General features: G+C 35.6%; 1 protein-coding gene across 1 annotated transcript; it reads right to left on the reverse strand.

Annotated features, from left to right (window-relative positions):
- Window positions 1–616: 616 nt before the first annotated feature.
- Window positions 617–22,163, reverse strand: LOC132097512 (beta-4C adrenergic receptor-like). Its single transcript, XM_059503268.1, has 2 exons — window positions 20,537–22,163; window positions 617–1,487 (listed from the first exon to the last, which is right to left on the reverse strand). Exons 1-2 carry the CDS (start codon window positions 21,865–21,867, stop codon window positions 1,460–1,462), a joined length of 1,359 nt encoding a protein of 452 aa, XP_059359251.1. The 5' UTR covers window positions 21,868–22,163; the 3' UTR covers window positions 617–1,459.
- Window positions 22,164–22,441: the final 278 nt, after the last annotated feature.

The following is a 22,441-nucleotide window of genomic DNA, read 5'->3' on the forward strand; positions in this document are numbered from 1 at the left end:
TTAATTCAATGTGTTATTTGCCTTTTCTTTATGAACAACTGTGAAACTTACTAGCAATTTCTGAGTGAAAATTGTTTCTGCACCACTTTTTTTAGTGTAATTGTGTATACTTGATTACATTTAAATCAAGTTTCATAATCACTGTTAATTGTAATACAAACTTTATGGTCACACTTTATTTTAAGGTTCGTTTCTCACTATTAAATAAACCATTAACTATGACTTTAGCTTCTCTTTAGCTTAACACTTAATTTGCTGCTTAATAATAGTTAGGAAGGTAGTTGTTAAGTTTAAGTATTGGGTAGGATTTGGGATGGAGAATATGATCAGAATATGTGCTTTATAATAAACAGTGAGTTTATAAGTAATTAGAAGTGAGAATTGGTCCCAAAAAAAGTGTTAACATCTTTATTTTTTTATTGAGAGAAAATGGTAATAATTAATCATATTAATTGTAATATTTAGCAAATGTATTTATTAAAACTAAATAGAGTAGAATTTCTATATCAGCTATTCATTGGTCATCAGCTGTACCATGGAAATAATTATTGTTTTTTTTAGTAATGACCACAGTTTTTATATCAGTGCATCCCTTTTTTTTTTTTTTTTGAGTGAGTGAGTGAGTGAGTGATTGAGTGAAGAATTGGCCTTCCTCTCATTATCTGTTTTCAATTTTACACAATTTACACTCAACTGCACAGCAACCAAATTCGAACGCTCCCGTTCAAATTGGTGAACCTGTCCACATGCTCTCAACGTTCTTAGTTTTTAGATTGGGAAATCTTGTAGCTTATATATTGAGTTGGCTGGACTGGAAAAAAAAAAATCAGTGGACTGCTGAAGTGTTAACCTGTACAACACGTATATATTTATGTTGCAAGCATTTTATACATTCACATCTAAAATGTGGGGAGTAAAATAAATAATAATAATTTAGTATAGGACTTTGTACAAAATCTAAACTTTTTATATTTAAAAAACACTGTGCTTAAAGAGTCTATTCAGAGTTATTGTGGTGTCCATATATTTGAAGAAGTCCATTCTCAGAACATAGCACTGAAACACATGTTGGAGGACCTACAGGTCTGATTCTCTTTTTGCCAAACAAACCGGACCAAACTGGGCTGAAGTGGATCGCGCCAGAACTCCGTGGTTTGATAGAACGTAAGCAGTTTCAGATCGCTCCGTGCTACACTCCTCCATGAGCAGTACCAGTTCAGTCGTTCTCTCCATAGACGGGCTGTTTTTGAGAAATTTCTCTCAGCACTTGTCTCCCTGTGGTTATATCTGTGCACTCTTTTGTCTTTCATTTTTGGAGCAGGCTCCCCTGATGGCTTCATGGATGTTTTGCTGGGCCCTTGTGGTCTCTGCTGGGGAAGTCCAGCCAACTGTGATGTAGGTCAGTCCTTTTGCCTGCTTCTTCCTCAGCGTCCTTTTCTTTCAGCCGTGCTAGAGACTTTCAACCATCCTGCCCATGTAGGTTACAGCTGAAAAAAAAAAACTGAAATATCAGATTAAAGCACGTTTTTTTTTTCAATATTTATTACAATACTTAGTATTTTCCCAGCTATAAGGGGTATTCCACCCCAAAAATGAAAAAAGAAAAGAAAATAACGAACACTTCTCACTCTAAAGTTGTTCTTTCTTCTGTTGAACACAACAGAAGATATTTTGAAGAATATTGGTGGTCCCCATTGACTTTCATAGTAGGGAAAATACTATGGAAGTCAATGGAGATTAGCAACTGTTTGGATTATGATGACAGAATTTTCAATTTTGGGTGAAAAATCCTTTTAATATGCAAAGACAGCTATATGTAAACCATTTGTAGGTGATATTAAACACTGATACAACACTAGATCATAAACCAAGATTAGGGTGTTACTATACTGTATATGTTTCTGACCAATGTTTGAGAAATCTGAGAAATTGCTTGAAAAAATCTATCTGTCTGTCTGTTTGATAGAGAAAAAACACTCTTTACCTTTAAGGGTTACAAAACTTGCCACGTTTGGAAATTCAAAAGTAGCCGTCTGATATTACATTTATTTAAGTGGTCAAAGCTGTGCACACCAATAAAGCCAGTGTGAATGGAAACATTGCCAAAAACGCTGGCTGCATGTCTAAATGCAAATCTCGGTCTGACAGTCACTGGCTTGTAAAAGGCATTAACTTGTCAGATACTATTTGGATGGACTAGTACTGCCCCTTTCCCTTGTCGCAGGCCAGTTACCAAATCCATGGTGTCTTAGCTTAAAAATATGTTGGATATAGCAGATTGTTTCCATTTAAACAGAAGGGACACATACAGTATATTTAGCTTTGAAAATGAACAGGCTTTTAAAGTAAAATGGAACAATCTTAAATGTTACTCCACACTAATATGCTGGTATGTCAAATTTTTATATAAATATACACACACACACACACACACACACACACACACACACACACACACACACACACACATATATATATATATCTATATGTGTGCACGGACACATACAATTGACTTTTGACCTTAATAGGCATTAAAAAACTTTTTTTTTTTAAACATTTGTATATCATTTCAGAATTTGAACCCAGTGTTTTCTTGAAGTGTTTTTCTTCATCTTCTTCTTCTTTGGTCATGTCACATCTTACCTATAGGGCAGCAAATGAGTTAGGAGTGCAAACTGGTGCCCCTAATAAAAATATGTGCATGAAGCTTCAGGTTGGTAGGTAATCTGTAGCAGATGGTACACATTCTGTTAATTAGAATTGACTTGACGGTTGGATCTGTGGATTCAACAGTTATAGCGTCTATATCTCTTACAAGGCCAAAGCAAATTTTAGACCATCTACGACATGCTTCAATCTCATTCCACTGTCAGTGTTTCTCTAATAAAGACTGACTAGCTGAGTGACAGTTATAGTCTCAGTTAAGCATCCCTCATCTCATAGCGGCCTCTCCTTAACCTCGTCACACTGCTGTGAGCCCTACCTCTTCTTCTTCTCCACTATTTTTTTTTGCTTTAAATGCCTGAGATTCTGATCCTATCTCAGCTACTGTACATGTCTCCACAGGAACACATAAACAATACAGAGCGTTTATGTGCTATCTGAGGGAAGAGGAAAAAACAAAATGAGAAATGTTCTGAGAGTGCCCGGCCCACCGCTCCATCCTCAGGGGGCAGCGTGATGGAATATAAGATGACCGGACACATTCAAAGGTTCTAGGTTTAATAAACAGCCATGAGTAGAAGACATTTTTGTTTAGAGTAAGGCGTGACAGTTATCTCTCTTAATTGAAAGGTACAGTAGCTACATTGCAGTTCCTGTGAATTTTTCAGTACATGTTCATGAATATTTGATTTTTTTATTGGTTTCCAGTCAGTAAGTTTAATGTTTTTGAAAGAATATGTTTACATGTCTTTGAAAGAAGTCGCTTGTGCTAACAAAGGATGCATTTATTTGATAAAAAATACAGTAAAATTGTAAAATTGCAAGATATTAATACAATTTAAAATAAATATTTGTATATAACTTAAAATATAATTGATTCCTTTGATGTAAATTTGAATTTTCAGCATCATTACTCCAGTCTTCAGTGTCACATGATCCTTCAGAAATCATTCTTATATGCTGATTTGATCCTCAAGAAATAATTTGGAAACCAGGATACACCACCATTAAAAAGTTTGGGGATTGTAAGATTTTATTTTTTTTTATTTTTTTTATTAAATTATTTATTATTTTCTTCTATTTTATTAAAACACACACACACACACACACACACACACACACACACACACACACACACACACACACACACACACACACACACACACACACACACACACACACATATATATATATATATACAGTATAGACCAAAAGTTTGGAAACATTACTATTTTTAATGTTTTTGAAAGAAGTTTCTTCTGCTCATCAAGCCTGCATTTATTTGATGAAAAATACAGAAAAAAACTGTAATATTATGAAATATTATTACAACTTAAAAAAACAGTTTTCAATTCGAATATACTTAAAAAAAATGTATTCCTGTGATGCAAAGCTGAATTTTCAGCATCATTACTCCAGCCTTCAGTGTCACATGTAACATCCAGTCTATCACATGATCATTTAGAAATCATTCTAATATTCTGATTTATTATGAGTGTTGGAAACAGTTCTGCTGTCTAATATATTTGATGAATAAAAGGTTAAAAAGAACTGCATTTATTCAAAATAAAAAAGAAATTTCTAATAATATATATTCTAATAATATATTTTCTTTACTATCACTTTTTATCAATTTAACACATCCTTGCGGAATAAAAGTATTGATTTTATTAAAAAAAAAGAAAGAAAAAAAATTACTGACCCCAAATTACTGACCAGTAGTGTATATTGTTATTACAAAATATTTATATTTTAAAAACATTTTTTTTTTACTTTTTATACATCAAAGTATCCTAAAAAAGTATCACATGTTCTGAAAAAATATTAAGCAGCAGAACTGTTTCCAACTTTGGTAATGAATCATCATATTAGAATGATTTCTAAAGGATCATGTGATAATGCTACAATTACTTAATCCTAAAATTTCAGCTTTGCATCACAGAAATAAATGATAATTTAAAGTATAATAAATGTAAAAACAATTATTTTAAATTGTAATAATATATCACAATATTACAGTTTTTTCTGTATTTTTGATCAAATAAATGCAGGCTTGATGAGCAGAAGAAATTTCTTTCAAAAACATTAAAAATAGTAATGTTTCCAAACTTTTGGTCTGTACTGTATATTTATTTGATTTATTATTATTAGTTTTCATTTGGGAATCTGACTATTGCTGTGTTGTTTTCTAACCTTGACCAACACCGCACCATCTGCTTTGATTGACACTGACATCATATCACGATCCACCACATTGGTGTATGCATCGACATTCAGCCAAGGCTAGTGTTCTCTTTGCAAACTCCAAAATGGAATAATCTCCATGATTCATTGTCCATTTTGCTATATTAAACAATACACAGCCCCGTCCTTGGCCGCCGTTAGCCTAATCAGCCGGAAGCCCACTTCACCCCTATCAGCAGAGGTCAGTGGCAGCGCAGTCTTGCTTCTGTTTCACATTTGGCCGGTGCTTTCAGGTAAGTCTGCGAGAGGCTGTTAAGTGTGAAAAATTGGGATATTTTCCCATCTTTTCAAATACTGTGTATTTAGTTTAAAATGTCTTTTTCTGAGTAAAGGTAGATGGTTATGTTGGCCACTATATTGGACACTGCTTTATTTGGGAAAGGGGTCCAGTGAAATGTCAGATGTAAAACATGGTCAACTTCAATGATTGATGACCTGAAAATATTTTAATCACATCTGGCCTTGCTGCCATGCCCAGAAAGGCCACCTGGAACACGTTTTGAATTTCTTCGTTTTGTGATTTCGCTAACTCAGCTCGAGCCGTTCCCTCCTGTCATGCTTCCACTGCTATTTTTCTTACAAAGCTATTCATTAAAACTGAGAACTTTTTGTTACCTGACTCTGTAGGGGTCAAAGGGGTCTGTTATGTTATAATTTCAAATTGGGGGTGTACTATTCCCAGTGTAATTATTCCAATTTATCATCGAATGTGTGTCATGACATTACTGTACGTTTTTCCATTTCAATATTCATATCCACACTATTATTATATCCTGCTGGCTTTGTCCACTTATCGGAATTGTTTGATGGTGGCACCCCAATCATTCATCACATTCAGCTCTCTGCCGCTGTTATGGATTCATTTCTGATTACATCATAAAGAATCATAGGAACGAGGGGTATTTTTAACCTTTGGTTTCTGATGTGCTGACAGAATGTGCAGCTTCTTTTTGTCTGCCGCCATCCATATCCATGTGAGGACAATGAAAAGAAGGCCGCAGAGTCTTAGCTGGAGTTTCATTTCCATTGTACATTTGTTTAAAATGTAATGCTCTTCAGACAGCCACGTCATCATCAACTTCATCATCTTCCTGCCAGTTTTACCAAAGACTATGGTTTTACATAAAAGTACATTTTAAAAGATTATTTAATAATCTTGTGTCATACTTTAAAATTTGTTGACTATTATATTAAAGGTACTTTTTAAGGTCAAATTAGATATCATTATTAACTTGAGCAATAGATTTGTTACAGTATTCACAATTATTATTAATGCTAGTTAATAAAAAAAATACAACAGTTTATAACAGTTTATAAAACATAACGCAGTCACATATACACTTTCATATCTTGCTCTCTTCCAACTTGATTTACTCTACTTAGCCCTCACTGGCCATAGTGTTTCCATTTTAGATGAATCACAGCCATTTATATAGCACAATACCTGTCATAGTGCCCGAGGGAAACTGAGGTCGCCATTGTAATAAAATGTAAACCAGCAGTGGAAAGCATGATTTTTATCAGGCTAAATAGAAAGGTTTAGCTTGTACTGTGGGTGGAACATCAGTATCCTGTTTAGCTTTAGCTCATTTATCAAATATGCCTTTGGATGTCCAGAAGGCCTTTCATGTATCATACATGGAATTCTTCTTATAGATGCCGCATACAAGTGAAAGAAACAACAACTTCCATTTATAATTTTTTTTCACCCTTTGCTTTCTCGTGAGAAAAACGCCCGTGTTTGCTGACAAGCATTGACGAGAGACATTGTCCAGTATCAGAGGAAAAGGCTTTCGACAAATATCAAAGAAGGAAGTGGGAACTAAATCTTGACAGGACCGGGTGACACATTTCTTCAGCATTCCAACCAGATTCGGCCATTCCAAAAAAACCCTACATGATCCAATCTCATCGAGGTGGCTCTAGTTCAGCCCAATCATCTCTTCATCAGCTAAATTCATGGCAATCCAGCCTGCGTTTGTTTGCTTTTTGTCACAGACACATCCATCTCTTTTGGCAAGGAAATTTGATGTCATTATATGTGTACATAAATGTTTGTGCAGTCATTTTGAGTAATAAGGTGTCATATTTAGATTATGTGCTTCCATGGATGTAGTTCTGTCCTATCATTCAGTAAAATGGAGCTCTTCCAAGGCTGATTTCATGCTCCAATACCAGCTGTACCAAACCGAAGGCCCTGTAGATCCAGCAGCATCGTAATGTGCCTGTTGTCCATCTAATTTGCACAGTTTAACTGTAAATTAACTGTAAAGCCTTGAGGTTAGAGTTCAGAACGCTGATATAATTTCAGCCACTTAGTCAAACCACAGTATTGGCATGGTTGAGGAAGTGACCTCACAATCAACAAATGTTCTCACAAGTGTTACACTTAATCTATTACAGGCCTCTACACATGGGCGGATCTACAGGGGGGCAAGGGGGGGCAGGTGCCCCCCCACTCTAGAGCCTTGCCCCCCCAGCTGCCCCCCTAACTTTAATGATCCAAAAACTGTACTTACAAAAACAACCCACCACTATGTCCAATACATTTACCAAAAGTGAACAATTTCATTTTTAATTTTAAATGTATTATTCGTCCTTCCCCCCTGCCCCTCAAATACTTAGTTACGTCCCTGATTCAAACGTGCAGAGCGGCGTTCGCTCAGTCTGGCTCATACACACAGCGAGTCTGCTTCGGTGCGGTGGCCCTGCAACCAGAGACTGAACTGCCCCGGACAGATCCTCTGAAGGTGAAGTGAGTTTTCCCAGGTGTAGTTTAAAGACACGTTTAACTTAAAGTTACATTTGTAATGAATGTATTGTATGCTAAAGACGATTCAGCATCAGCAAAAACAGTCTATTATGTTAGGCAAAATCAGCGGTCAAATCGCTCCCTCGTGATTTAAGAGCACTCTTCTCTTTGATTAGCCTGATTTTGATTTTAGTAAAGACAAGAACAGCTTAATAAAAAATATAAAATATTGAGGGGCAGCGCTAGGGCTGGGCTAATGGGGTTTAAGCCCCGAAAGTTTTTAGTAAAGCTCCGAATATTTTGTTAAATTGTCTTTCTCACAGAGCAAAACAATTCATCAGAAAAACAAATGTGAATAAGATTACAGCGGCCGCGATTAACTAATCATGAACAGGGCATATTACATTTTTATTTATATTTTCCCCTTTGCATTAAAGGTACTTTTGACGTGCTTTTGCAACGTTGAGCATTGTAGCCAATCACAGACATGTCTGTTGATCACATCGGCCAATCAGAGGCGTTTAAATGAGTCGCTGTGCTGAAGATGTGTTTTGCGCGAGCTCACCGAGTTCACGTTCACAAACCTGTCATTATTATTGGCAATAAACTTAAGATGCAGATAAGAGATTCACTTGATATTATTATTGATGCTGCTCTGATGCACTACATTACGCAACTCTCTGTTTGTTTTTAGGAAGACTAAAAGTTCAGCGGTCTAGCTCATCAATGTCAAAATTATTAAATAAGTTAACAAATGCCTGGTAAAATGTAAGTAGATAATTTAATATTTGACTGTTTTACAATAGAAAAGTTCAACTTTTTTATTTCTTTATTAAATTTTGCCTTTTTCAATTGAAAATATGCTATAATTTCCTTGATTCATTTATGTAAATTACAAATAAAATATTAGTTGCAAATAGTTACAATTATTTCACTAATACAACAAGCCTTTCTTTTTCTTTATTCCCTTAAATCGCTTTAATAATTAATTAATTACTTTAAATAAAAATACCCAATTTTAGTTTGGGCTGTTACGTTACAACACACAATACAGTGCCAGTTAGGAGATCGATCATTTGATTAGCTAAGCCTAAGCAGTCCTATTAAATCCAATTCCTCTCAGATATCACAGCAATGAAACCAGGTTACAACTGGGGAAATAACAAATACAATAGAATTAAGTAGTCTAAACATAACTGGTGTGTGTGTTGTGAATTAAAAAACGTTGTAGTGTGTAAGGGCATGATTAAACAATAACTACTGTAGTTTAAAAGTGTTTTTGTGTTTTTTTTTAAAGCAATTCATATATAGGGATTCCATGTACCCCTGCCACCCTGCCAAGACCTCTTGCCACCCCTTTGCCCCCCCCCATGCAAAATTTTCTAGATCCGCCACTGCCTCTACAAGAATGGCTTGAACAAATATAGAGATAGTTTGTTGACTAAGAAAGTCAGATATTATTTTTATTAATTTTTATTTTTATTTATTTTTTATTTTGATCATCAAAACAGTCAGTTCACCAAACATCACTATCATCATTAACCCACCTTCATGCCATTCTTAACCTGTTTGACTTTCTTCTAAGGAACACATGCAAAAATATATCTATTAAAAAAAAAATAGTTCCATACGTTTTGGACCCCATTAACTTGCATTATATGAACCAAACTACATTCTTCAGAATAACTTGTATTATGTTCCTCAGAAAGAAAGGAATAATGGAAGTCTTGTTTGAATAAATATTTCAAAAAGAAGTCCTTAGTATTCCTATTCCATCCCTGTCAAATATTTAATATTCTGGTAGAATCTATTTTTGCAATAATTATTTAATGTATAATTGATCTAAAATCTAAATTCTGTCATGTTCTCTCCTTTATGCCATGCTGAACCTGTTTGACCTTGTTCTGAGGAACACTTATTTTTTTTGTCCACGTGATTAAATTGAAATTGGTCTAGTACTTTTGGATCCCCTGACTTTCATTATATGAACCAAAGCTAAACATTCTTCAGAATAAATTGCTTTGTTTTCCTCAGAATGAAAGTAAGTCATACGGGCAATGATAACAGAATTAAGATGTTGGGTGAACTATTGTTTTAAGTTTGTTCTGAATAAATATTTCTAAAAGTGGCACTTAGTAATCCTATTCCAACCCTGTCAAATGATATTTAATATTTTGCTAGAGCTGACACAAAACTGTTTCAACATCGGAAGCTGAATGACAACGGTTTGAACAAATATTTCCCCCTGTCCCATCTGCCAGTCCAGTTTCTATGTTGTTTACTGCATTTTTACTCTATAGCATAACTGAACCACAGAGCTGCCCTTTGACCTACAGTGCTTTACCCTACAGAGGCATTCTGCATTTTCCCCCCTGACTCTCTTTTTCTGAACCGAATGAACACAGGCCAAACTTTAAAAACAGCCTGAAGGCCTTATAGGGCAGAACATTGAGGTTCTCAATCGATGATTTTCGGCTCTGAAGAGTACAAACACAAAAATAACCGATTGGTGTTGAATAGTGAATTGCAGAGTGCTCAATGTTTGCTTTAAAAACATACCACAGGGCAGTGTTTACAATCCTTTTTTGAACCCTCATGTCAGTAAGGCTCAAATGTTAATTATTTTTTTTTTTTCAAATCATATTTAGTATTGTACAAAAGCTATGCCCAACATTAGGTCTCCCAGTGGCAGAATATACTATTGGCCACTAATAATACAGACATTTGGCGACCTCCAGCAATAAAATCTAGGTCAGTGTGAACAAGGCTTCGGTGTGAATGTCATCACCTTATAAATGGCCCATAATCCACCGCTGCTGCTGGCCAATTACTGAAAAACCACACTGTATCATAATCGCATGCAAATTTTGGCAAAGCTTTCTGTGATACGGGAGCAGCTGCTTCTCTCTACCTTTGATGTGAAAGCAACTTGACTGTTCCCTCTCATGAGAAATTTGGAAATGCAGAGATATTGACTATATTACGCAGCTGTTTTGGCAGAATGAGGGAGCCAAGCACAGCTGAGAAAGGAACAGAAAGCTCATCCACGACTGGCTATGCAAATCATGTCACCAAAGATTGAATTAAACTCTGAGCCAATGACAGCTTAAACTCATTTTGGTGAGTTTATTTGCAATCCCGCAGGAGATTGAGTTTCGCTCTCATGGACAATATCTCCATGCTTTAGACTTTGTACAAGAACCACTACAAAATGTGATCCAGATCAGTAGATGTACACATTAGCTGCTCTTTTCTGCAGCATTTGTCTCGTTCTGTTAAATAATATAAATAATACTAAACTAAATAATAGAATAATCCTTAAAAAACAGATTTGCTTCATTTGTTTAAGATAAGGCAACATGTTTATAAAAAATTTATCTTGAATTCAGGGTGGGAGAATCGATCTGGCAATATTTCAGTACTGATGCTGTTACTCATAAAAATATTCGTCCAAAAAGTATCATTTACAGTAGGGATGTCCAGATCCGATCACGTGATCTGAAATCGGGCCCGATCGCGTGGTTTCAGACTCGATCGGAATCGGACGTTACCTCCCGATCAGGACTCGGATATATATATATATATATATATATATATATATATATATATATATATATATATATATATATATATATATATATTCTCATTAATTTTTAACACATCTTTTGTTATGGGGTGGCACAGAGTTAGACCCTTTTGACTCCACACAGAAACAGCGACGCGTGCGGCATGACATCACTTTGTTTTCAAGAGCTGGTGTGAATAAATATAGATTCAAACTCAAAGAGACATGATAGTTTGCGCATGACCTGATATTTCATTCGGACCCAGGATACAGCGAGATGAACATCACAGAGCGCTAAACTCTCATGCAGTGTGTGTTTCATTCATACTCGAAGCCGGAGCGCGCTCTCGCGCTGATATCAGGATATTCCTAATATGGACAAAAGCGTCCAGCTATGCTGTGGTGCGCATAGGAAAACAGAAACTTATGCAAACACGAAGACATTAATATACGATCACGACAATAAATTGCTCTTCAAGTCATCTCCAGCAGGTGATAAATAACGTATGAACAATGCAGTGCTGATTGACATAGTATTTATTACAGTATAGAAACTATTCTGCATTATTATGTGATAAACAGTGTTTGTAGTATATAAACAAATCATTATTATTTGTTATTGTCCAGCATTTATAGATTTCTAAGCCAATTAAAAGCTAGAAATTAGAGAAAAAATAAAGTTGCCTATACTACCAGTCAGAAGTTTTTGAACAGTAAGCTTGTTAAGGTTTTTTTTTTTTTTTTTTTTTTTTAAGAAGTCCCTTCTATTCACCAAGCCTGCATTTATTTGATCCAAAGTACAGCAAAACAGTAAGATTTTGAAATATTTTTACTAGCCTATTTAAAATAGCTGTTTTATATTTGAATATATTTCAAAATCCTGGATCTATTTTTTCGCTCTTCTTTATTCTTTTTTTATGTATTATAGAAGTATCGGATCGGGACTCGGTATCGGCAGATACTCAAAATCAAATGACTCGGACTCGGACTCGAGGACAAAAAAACCTGATCGGGACATCCCTAATTTACAGTAACAATTTATTGATAAGAAAATGAATCAGTAATCACAATAATTTATTATTATTATTATTATTATTATTAATAATAATAATAATAATAATAATAATAATAATCAAATATTACAAAACATTATTAGTATCCAGTTATTAGTTAAGGTTAATCAAATTTAATTTGAAGTTATATCATTATGGCTATTAATAACACTGAATCTCTAAAAATCATAATTTCCATAATCTAAAAAAATAATAATAATAAAAAAAATAATAATAATAGATTATACTTTAAATAAGAAACATAAAGTTTAAATGAAATGTATTCTATAAATCAAATAAATCAAATAATATATAACTAATAAATGTAAAATCTAAATATACAGTACTAGTATAAACTATATAGTATATGTATAATTATGTAATAATACAGTTATATAATATATGTTGTGTATATATATATAGTTTATATTGTGTATTTATATTTAAACAATAAATACTTTTTTATGGCTGCATAAACAGATGTATAAAGCCATGTATTGAGGGCAGCGAAGTTATTGGGAATTAAGGATTAAGCAAAATAAATTGCCCACAATCCTGCACATATAATCAACTCCCCTGGCAACAGATGTACATGTGTGTAATTGTTTTATCTAGCCTTCAGGCCGCCGTCTTCAAATGTATTAAGAGTTTAAATGCAGTAAAGCCAGAAGGTGGATCAGAAGGTTTTACAGCTGGCTTTATTTATTGCCTTCATAAAATAAATATTTTTTTCTGGTTTAGAGTAAATAGGCCCTCCACTGAAGGAGCTCAGTTAATGTGACACGTCCTTCATATCTTATGAGTTATACATTTATTTTCTATTAGCCTTCTGTGTTTTCCAAAGCTGTTATTGAATGACCAGCGATTAATGAGATGCCTGTAATAATACAAAGTGGCCTTGTCTGCGTCCACACACCAACATACTGAGGACATTTTGAAAAATCGGTGGAATTTCCTTTTAGCTGTCAAGAAATCTTTTTTGAGGCTAGAAAAAGAGCTTTATTTGTTGCAAATGAACCATGGGAAACATTTTTTTTTTCATTGCCCCCATTCCCCTCGCCTGCTGTATACGTGACAGGCTTGCAAAGCGTCTCAAGGTGTTGATGTGGGTACTGTGCCATACCTAGATCTTCTTTGGAAAGAAAAAACTCTCAAGTCTCAAACGCTCTCATACACAGCTTTTACGCTCTTTTGTTCCTGAGGGGCTGAAGGTACGGTGTATTCGTTTCAATAACAGAATGTGACATTGGCGGCTGCCTGAGTTATTATTCTCCTGCTGTTTGAAAGCCCTCTCCATCTCTCCTGCATGAGGAGAACTCTGATCTCAGCACGACATCCAAAACAAGCGAAACCACATCTTTCTGACACTCTGCAAATCTTTTTTCAACAGCCTGAATCATAGCTTTTAACCCTGTGACATCCCTCGTTTTTTATTCTCTAGCTCATTCGCTCGGATATCATCATTTTTGTCCTCCAATTGCAGCAAAAATGATTGTTCGCTGAGGCAGCGCGCAGTTTCCGATGGTTTTTCAGAACAAAAAAATATACTTGCCGTGATACTTTATGTGTAATAAGCTTTAATGGATCTATAATGTGATCTCCAGTTTACTCGTCTGCTACTTGTAGAGTTCACAGAGTTCAATGCTGAAGCAAAACTGTATGTTTGCTTTCCAAAATCAAGAAGTTCATATTATGGACGAGTCAGTGCATCATTAAACACGTTCTGCATGTCAGCAGAGTCTGATGCATATAGATGACGCAAAGTTTTTTTAAGATGTTTTGAAGAAACATCACGCAAGCAAAAGTGCTGTTGTCCAAATGGTTGTGATTTGGCTGTAGACACGCGGCTGTGATCATTAGATGTGGATGACTTTATTCCCCTCAGAATTCTTTGAATAGAACGTTTCAAAGAACAGAGAATATATAAAAAAATGTTGTAATGTTATAAATGCCTTTGTCGACACTTTGGATCAATTAAATGCACCCTTGCCAAATAAAAGTATTAATATCTTAAAAAAGAAATCAAAACAAACAACAACAGCACAACTACGTTTAATATTAGTTATAATCAAAAATGTTTCTTGAGCAGCAAATCAGCATGATTTTGAAGACTGCCGTAATGATGCTGAAAATTCAGCTTTCACTTCACAAGAAAAAAAATTACATTTTAAAATATCTGAAAATAGAAAACAGTTCTTTTGAATTGTAATGATACTTCACAATATTGCTGTTTTTTCTGTATTTTAAACTTTTATATTGCAATGCTTATCCTAATCCATTCAGTATATATTTTTATAGCTTATTATATTTCCACTCTGCTGTGTCTGCACGATTTGGTCATAATAAAGAAGATTTATCATGATTTGTGTGGTAGTATTCATAAAATTGTTATTATTCCAATAAATATGGAATTATTATTATTAAAGTCTTTTGTCAACATAATGCTCCAATTATCCATTCAGGGAGAAACACCAAAGCCATTTTAATAGTTTAATATATATATATATATATATATATATATATATATTTATATATATAATTATGATATAATATGTATATACATTTATCTCACTGGTGTAGAGAGACTCCTACTAGTGTTTTAATTGGATTTGTTTTATTATATTTTTCAATAATGGGTTTATGCTGGAGCCAATGTGACCCTGAGAATAAAGGTCCCAAAAGAGCGGTTTAGTAGTGATGCCACATACAGTAATAGAATAGTTTTATAATGTGAAGATATAGTTTACAGAATGGATGTTTAAGGTCTACAGATGCCTACAGAAGTAAGCAAACCACTGCAGTATTTTTTATATTATATTATATTATTATATAAGGCTTTCACGGCAACAATAAAAGGTTGAACGCAACATTACAATTATTATTATTATTATTTAGAGATACTGTACATCACTGGGGTAAGAAAAACAAGAATCTTAAATGCCCAAAAATGAAAGTTTTACTCCATAAACTGAACTGATGCCGCATCTTCTTCTGATAAACCACTGTAAGCTTAGACTCAGGTGGCCTCAGTAAGAGATGATCTCCTGCAATGAGAATAACGCTGAGGTCATCTCATAGCAGGCAGATAGGGATGGCTAGAAAGAGCTCTTTTCCATATTGAGTTCATATCCTGTTGCAGAGAATTACCTCATTGCTTATTCTGTCTGCACTTTTTTGGTCATTCTTTCTTTTTCTCCAGCTCTCCCTCTTTTTTCACTGAGAATGATAGAGCAATCATTTGAAGGCATGCTTCTGCTGATGTACAACATATGGCTCAATGCACATGTTCAGAAGGCCAACATCAGAGCATTATTATGAAACCGAAGGCTATAGGGGCATATTCATTGTTTAAAAATTTATGGTCATTACAATTTTGTTATATGCCACTTGAAATCAACTTGAAAGAAACAGTTCATTCAAAAATTTACATTTTGTATTGTTATAATTCACTATAATTGTTCATTACTCACACTGTATGTTTTTTGGATGCAGAAACACTAAATATAATGTATAAAACTGATGTTCTGCTCCAGTGAGCTGAACCTGAGAATCAAATCAGTCTGATTTGTAAATTTAATCTTTTTTTATTGTATTTTTTTTAACTTAAAAGGTTCACAAATCATTCACAGCTTTATATTTCTTGATGAAATATTGTGTATAGTTCCATGGACTACTTCCATAATCTATTTAGGTGTTTTGGGTCCTACGTGAGTCTTGAATGCTTCAGTCTCCTGATTGTATTACATGGAAAAGATCAACCAATACCATCATCAAAATTTTTCCTTTTGCATTTAACACCCCCACCCCACCCCAACACTTTTTGTGGCTTTAGTGTGTTAAATGAAATGGGGGAAAATAAAGGTATATAACTCCCACTATTCTGCCGCTGATTTAAGATCTCAAACCGAAACCTGTCATGCCACTCTGTTTTTTATATCAATCAAGAGCCAATCTTAGCTCTCCTTTCTTGTAAAGATCAACAGTAGCCAGAGAGCGATACCAGTAGCTGATGGTGGCGATAAACCTGTGATCTGTGGAAACATGGCGCCCCACTGTTACAGCAACGAAGGAGATGGGAACAGATAAGCCATTATACCAGCCTCAGCTTGTCAGCTGTATTGTGCTCTTCTTCATAAACCTATTCAGTGATTAAGCACCTGTTTGCAAAGTCAGGCTCCAGGAAAATACGCACACGTTTCAGACAGCCGTACAGTAACAGCCCGCTTCGCAAATGGTTTTTAAATCAGTGCAGTCATGATCAGATGGAACGGACATCTTAATTTGTAGAATATCATACGACATGATGCGCATTTTTAACGCGGCAAATGGAAATTTCCAGGCTTGCTCATATTGAAATAATATTCTGATTTAAAGCGGTTCCATTTTCCATAAAACAACTGTTCATTTTCAGAGTTAGAACATTGTAATCCTATGGAGTAATGCAGAGAGAATGCTCTGCAGTGCAGATGATGTTCTAGTCTCATTTGACTCATTTGATTATTATCCCAACAAAACTTTACTTTTGAAGTGTCCATCTAACATGAGGTTTGCATGGATAGGTGAACGCAGTTTATTTATTTTGGCCAATCATCAGCAGGAGAACAACTGGAAGTCCTCCAATCAAAACAGACTTCGACTTTAGTATGCAAATGTTTTGGAGAAGTAATTTCTGCATTTACGGCTGTGTTTACTGACCTTGCTGATGATATGTCAAGATCAAGCACAAACCAACACTATGATGCAAAAGCAACGGATACAGTCCAAATCAAACAGAAAGGGCTCCAGACTTTGACAAAAATAGTTGCAAATGTGGCAAATTTGCAATAATAATTTAATATGTAGTCACCATTGGTGAGAGTAGGGAAAACTGTCACAAAGTAAATACCTTTATGAAAGGTTTAATTAATGATTACACACGTGTTTCTGATTCAAAATTAAGAAACTCATATAAACTAGTTATTTTCAATGATTCAGTCAAGATTTATGAAACTTTGTTGAATCAGTGAATCGTTTACGGCTGAATCCCTCACTGAACCGTGAGTCTTTTTTTTTTTTTTTTTTAGATGTGTGATTTAAAATAAGAATTATATTTTAGACTCTATTTACAGATTAATAAAAAAAATATATATTTAAATAAAATATTAATTTATAAAAAAAAAAATTGTTGCTTTGAAAAATTTATTCTGTTTTATAATAAATGCATACTGATATTACAATTTTATATAGTTATTATTACATAATAAATTTAATAAAAATCCTCTTTTATTTATTTTTTAATTTTTTTCGGGCTCTGTAAACTTTTGTTAGTTGATTTTTTTTTTTTAAGTCTTCACAATCCTGAAATGAAACAAAAAAATGATCTATCATTTTCAAGCAGAAATTGAGGTTTCGTGTCAAGAGTTTGCTTACTATCTTGCCTTCGCTTTGAGCATTCACTGCGCTTGCTCTGTTTAGGTCGTAAACAGCTTCTCCTTAAAGGCGGAAGTGTTGCGTTTCACTGATAAAGTTTATCAGCTCCTAGGGGTGTCAGAGAAGCAACAGAGGGGCCCTAAAACTTGCCAAAACACTACAGAAACCTCATTCTCACACATACAAGTTAATTCAATGATAGCAACAAATTTACAGAAAACGGTCAATCCATATTTAGTTTCTACAGCGGTTATATATAATTGACGTCCCACTTCCAAAATTCATATTGCATGAAAAATGCATGCTTGCTTACAGAAAACAAATGCAACAAATGGTCTTTCTCATGGAGGGTTAATCAATACATTTACACAGCATTTCAACCCCAGTGTACTCTTAAACACAAACCAAATGTGGCTTCATATACATGTTTCTGCCGGCAACACAAAATGTACCCATCAGCAGCATGGAGCAGCAAAATGTTGACTTCCCGTTAAACAAAACACAGCCATTATCTCCCATCTGTCATTATTTGAATTACTGTATGTCTACAAGAGCAACTTTCATAATATGCTGCACTAAAAATACTTGAAATGCTCATTTTGTCTTATTATATTGTGCTAGACATAATGTTCGAGCTGCCTCGTGTTTAATGAATCTCACTGGAGACCTGGTCACGTTGTACGAAAACCAAAGTACACAGTTTACGTAAAAGGCCTTTAGACATCACAGGGCTGATCAAATTTTACTCAATGTACTCGTAATTTGGTGAGCTATACGCTGATTAATGTGATTTGTTTGTTAAAATGGGCTACCTGACACCCGTGAACCCTTGAGATTGAAGTCGCGCAGAATAACTGGATTCTGAGTTGTTCCTTTCTCTCCGCTTTTCCCTTTTGGGTTTCAAATGCTAAATTTTGCTCCTTATATGAAGTCTGCTGTGTGTTGTCTATTTATAGTTGGATGTACTGAATCAACAAAAATATAATTTGACCAATTTTTGGTCATTTTTTTGAAAGAGAGAAAGCATTGTGCTCTTTTTATTATTTCCTCAAAACCAAAGATTTAAAAAATAAAAAGGTCTCTGCTGCAGTGTCTGGTGCACATGACTGTGTTTGGATGTGAAATGCATATCCGTGTGCATTGTTTCCACTTCATTGTGGCTAGGAAATGTCTCTAGGGCTTGCCCACCCAGACCCCTGTAACAGCTGCTGTAAAACCAGTACTGTGATAGTCAAGTGTGTCTCCCCTCTTCTAGGAAAAACCTTTCCTGAAAAGCCTCTGTAGACAGAGCAAAAACAGTATCTACTGTAGTTTTAATAATTTTTGTGAATTCAAAATCTTGTTAATTTTTGTTATTATTATCTGTGACATGTTTACCAAAAATGTATTTTGACGCCAAAAAATTTATTTTTTTATTTTTTTTCTATTTTTTTTTTAGGTTTGGAATTATGCAGTGTAGTTTAAATATTTAGTTCCTGTGTTGCAGAAGCAGAGTTTATACATTTGAAAAAAAAAAAAAAAAAAAACTACTTTACAACTGGCCTCTTGCAGTGGGTCATTAAAATAACTACCATACTTCATCTGGATAACACCCCCCCCCCCCATTGGATCGCAATTTGCATTGTAAATCTTACTAGTGCAAATGCATTATGAAACAAAACAATAGTATTTGCTCCTGTGGACAATGTTGGATTAATTATAATTTTGGTCTGGATGAAGAAATTTAGGTCTGTAATAAAAAAAGAGAACATTACTTGACATTGTGCCTTTTTTTCCCCCTTACTCTCAATTTGAGATTGCAGCATGATTTTTGTTGCTTTTCTTTGAAGTGACACTGAAAATATAGCTAAATGTGCAGACTGTGTAGTCTGGTCCCATGGCTAAATTTAATATGGATATCTGTATATCCATGTGCTATAAGGTAAATTTTGTATATCAGTTTTCACTTTTCATAGTTTTCTCTGTGAAGTAAAAAATACTTTTTTTATTAAAAATTTAAGAATTAAAGAATTTACTTCACTATTATCAACTATTTAAAGTCCAACAAAAATAAACAAAAGGGCAAATGTGCTTCTTTTAAGATGGTCACTTCTCTTGAGCATTTAAGAGAAAAGGGCAGATTTAGAGCAGATGGTTTGTCTTTCATATAAGAGCATGTGTCCTGTTTCATTCCTCATACTTTTCTCCTGACACACGTTCTTTTAAAGATAATGGCAAAATGTTCAAACCAAAGCAAAAATTCTTCCTCATGCCAGTTTCCCTTAAGAACATTAAGAGTTGTAGCTCCCCCAAGAAAGCTTCATCTGCATTAGGTTTGACTGGCCCGTTTGTTTCTGTGTATTCCAGCTATAAACACGAGCAATTATGAGCCTAAGCCTTGTATTTTTTCCCCTGCACAAACTTCACCTGGCTGTTTCACATTCCACCGTAAACAGTACCATAACAAGTCATTCATTTCTGCATGAAATGTTGTACACGTCCAATTGCTCTGTAATCCGAGACAACTTCAGAACTGCCCAGCTCAACCTTGACGCACTTTTCACAGGTCTTCATCCCCCATGAGAAAAGTGGCCACAAGCACGCGCATTTACAACTTTTGGTCATATGACTAAAGCAGGTTTGAAATTCACCTGACATGTGATACAGAGCAAGCTGACCTTACTGACATGGCACTGATTCTTTGTTCATCAGTGCAGACCTTACATGCATTATCAAGAAATAAAATTTTGTTCTTCTGAACATCTTGGAAAATTGATCAGACATATTGTGAGTACTAAAATGAATATTGGCAAGGTAAAGTGTAAAACTCTATGGCTAAAAGCAATGAAGTAAGCAGAGAGAGAAACTTACAAGTCTGTCTCGGCTTCAGAGAATTCACTGAAGAAGGTGCTTCCGTTGGAGTGCGGCTGTCCCGATGACGGCTCCTCGCTCCTGTAGCTGCTCTGGCTGCTCCCCTCCTCAGGCAGTGTCTCTTGAGATATGGGGGGCTTCTGGAATGATCCAGGCATTCCTGGCTCAGCAGACCCCAACAAGCAGGGGCATCGAGTCCGAAGCCCCTTGTAAAGGAAGTTCATTTTCAGAGAGGGTATCCAGGGACAGCCAAGAAGGTTCTTGAAGGCCGCACGAAACTCTGGGCTTCGGCAGTAGATGATGGGGTTGAGGCCGGAGTTGATGTAGCCTAACCAGTTTAAGAGACGTAAAACTTCCTGGTCCAGCTTGTTTCGATAACAGACCTTAATGATGTTTGCCACGAAGAAAGGCAACCAGCAGAGTGTGAAGACGCCCATGATGATGCCCAGCGTCTTGAGGGCCTTGTGCTCCTTGACGACGGTTAATCTCGACGGTCGCCTTTGGGAACTCTTCCGCCTCGTCGTCACTCCTCTGACATTATTGCACGTCGAAGGTAAGTTGTTGTTGCCTTGAAGCGTCGGCAGTGACTGATTTCCCGTGCACTCATTTTGGAATCTCAAACGGTTCTTGAAGATGAGCTGCACTTGTCGTGTAGCAATGATAAAGACACGTGCATAGACGAAAATCATGATGAGTAGTGGGATGTAGAACGAAACCACTGATGAAATGATAGCAAAGTGCATGTTTATTTCTAAATCACAGCACTTGGGGTCTTCGTAACATTCTTGTGCTTTCTTGTCATCCTTCGCACGATAGTACTGATTCATTATGGGGACGAAGGAGATTAGAGCCGAGACCAGCCAAATGATACAAACAATAATTCGAGCCCTGCACTTATTCAGAAGCATTTTATACCGCAGAGGCCGCGTGATTGCAATGTACCGATCTACTGCAATGATACAAAGGGTTTCTATGCTGGCGGTTACGCATAAAACATCAACTGATGTCCATAACTCACACAAAGTCTTATTGAGTTGCCATGTCTTCGTTACGACTATCGTGGCGCCCGGTGGCACCACTAGCACTCCCATTATTAGATCAGCACATGCCAGAGACATGATGAAGATATTTGTCGTGTTCTGCAGCTGGGCGGTGCGTGCGATAGCGATGATGACCAGAAGGTTACCTACAACGATAATGGTGACGATGATCACCATGATGAACAGCACCAAGGACTTCAACCCATTTCCTTCAATCCCTGGAGATGTCGTATTGTTTGATAGAATGCTGCTCACATTGGATGGTAGAGTGGTGCTTTTCAGAGTTTCCATGTTTCAGTATTCAGAGATCAAGGCATGCAAATTTGAAAAATTTAATATCAGAAACAAGCAGCAGCAAAGAGACATAGATAGGTGCTGGAAATGTCTACAGCAATTGCGATACCATGATGATGTTGCATTTAATCTTGCATTTTATACCACCGTATCTCCAAATCTTGAACAACAGCATCAATTCTGTTTCACCTCTCCTTCAAGCATCCTGAAAGTCGTGCACATCCCGTGTCCTGCAGCATTTGAAGCAAACATATCTGTCATGTTCCACACATCTGAACTGCAGATGTAAGAGTGAAAAAAGTCCCTTTTACTCTAAGTTAAAATTGGTTCATGAGAGATGAGGGAAAAAGCATTTGAACTTTCTGAAAAGCTTTTAAAACCACCAGAGAAAAGGCAGATAAGCAGCCGTCCTGTTGAAGTAGTCCGCTGAAGTGGAGTTTGAGCTGAAGTGGAGGAGGTTCAGTCAGCGTGTTACCACCGTGTGTGTGGAGCGAGCGAGTGGAGTTGCCTCTACTGCCAAAAGCTCAAAGGAGCAGTGACACTGCCGACAGTCAAAAGTGGTAAAACACAC

The sequence above is a fragment of the Carassius carassius genome, chromosome 21 (genome assembly GCF_963082965.1).
Source record: "Carassius carassius chromosome 21, fCarCar2.1, whole genome shotgun sequence".
NCBI classification, from domain to species: Eukaryota; Metazoa; Chordata; class Actinopteri; order Cypriniformes; family Cyprinidae; genus Carassius; species Carassius carassius.

Excerpts from the sequence above, each read along its gene's own strand:
- LOC132097512 (XM_059503268.1), bottom strand. The coding sequence starts at position 21,867 with ATGGAAACTCTGAAAAGCACCACTCTACCATCCAATGTGAGCAGCATT. Across the intron at positions 1,488-20,536 it reads TCTGAAGCCGAGACAGACTT|CTGTAACCTACATGGGCAGG; the intron begins GTAAGTTTCTCT and ends TTTTTTTTTCAG.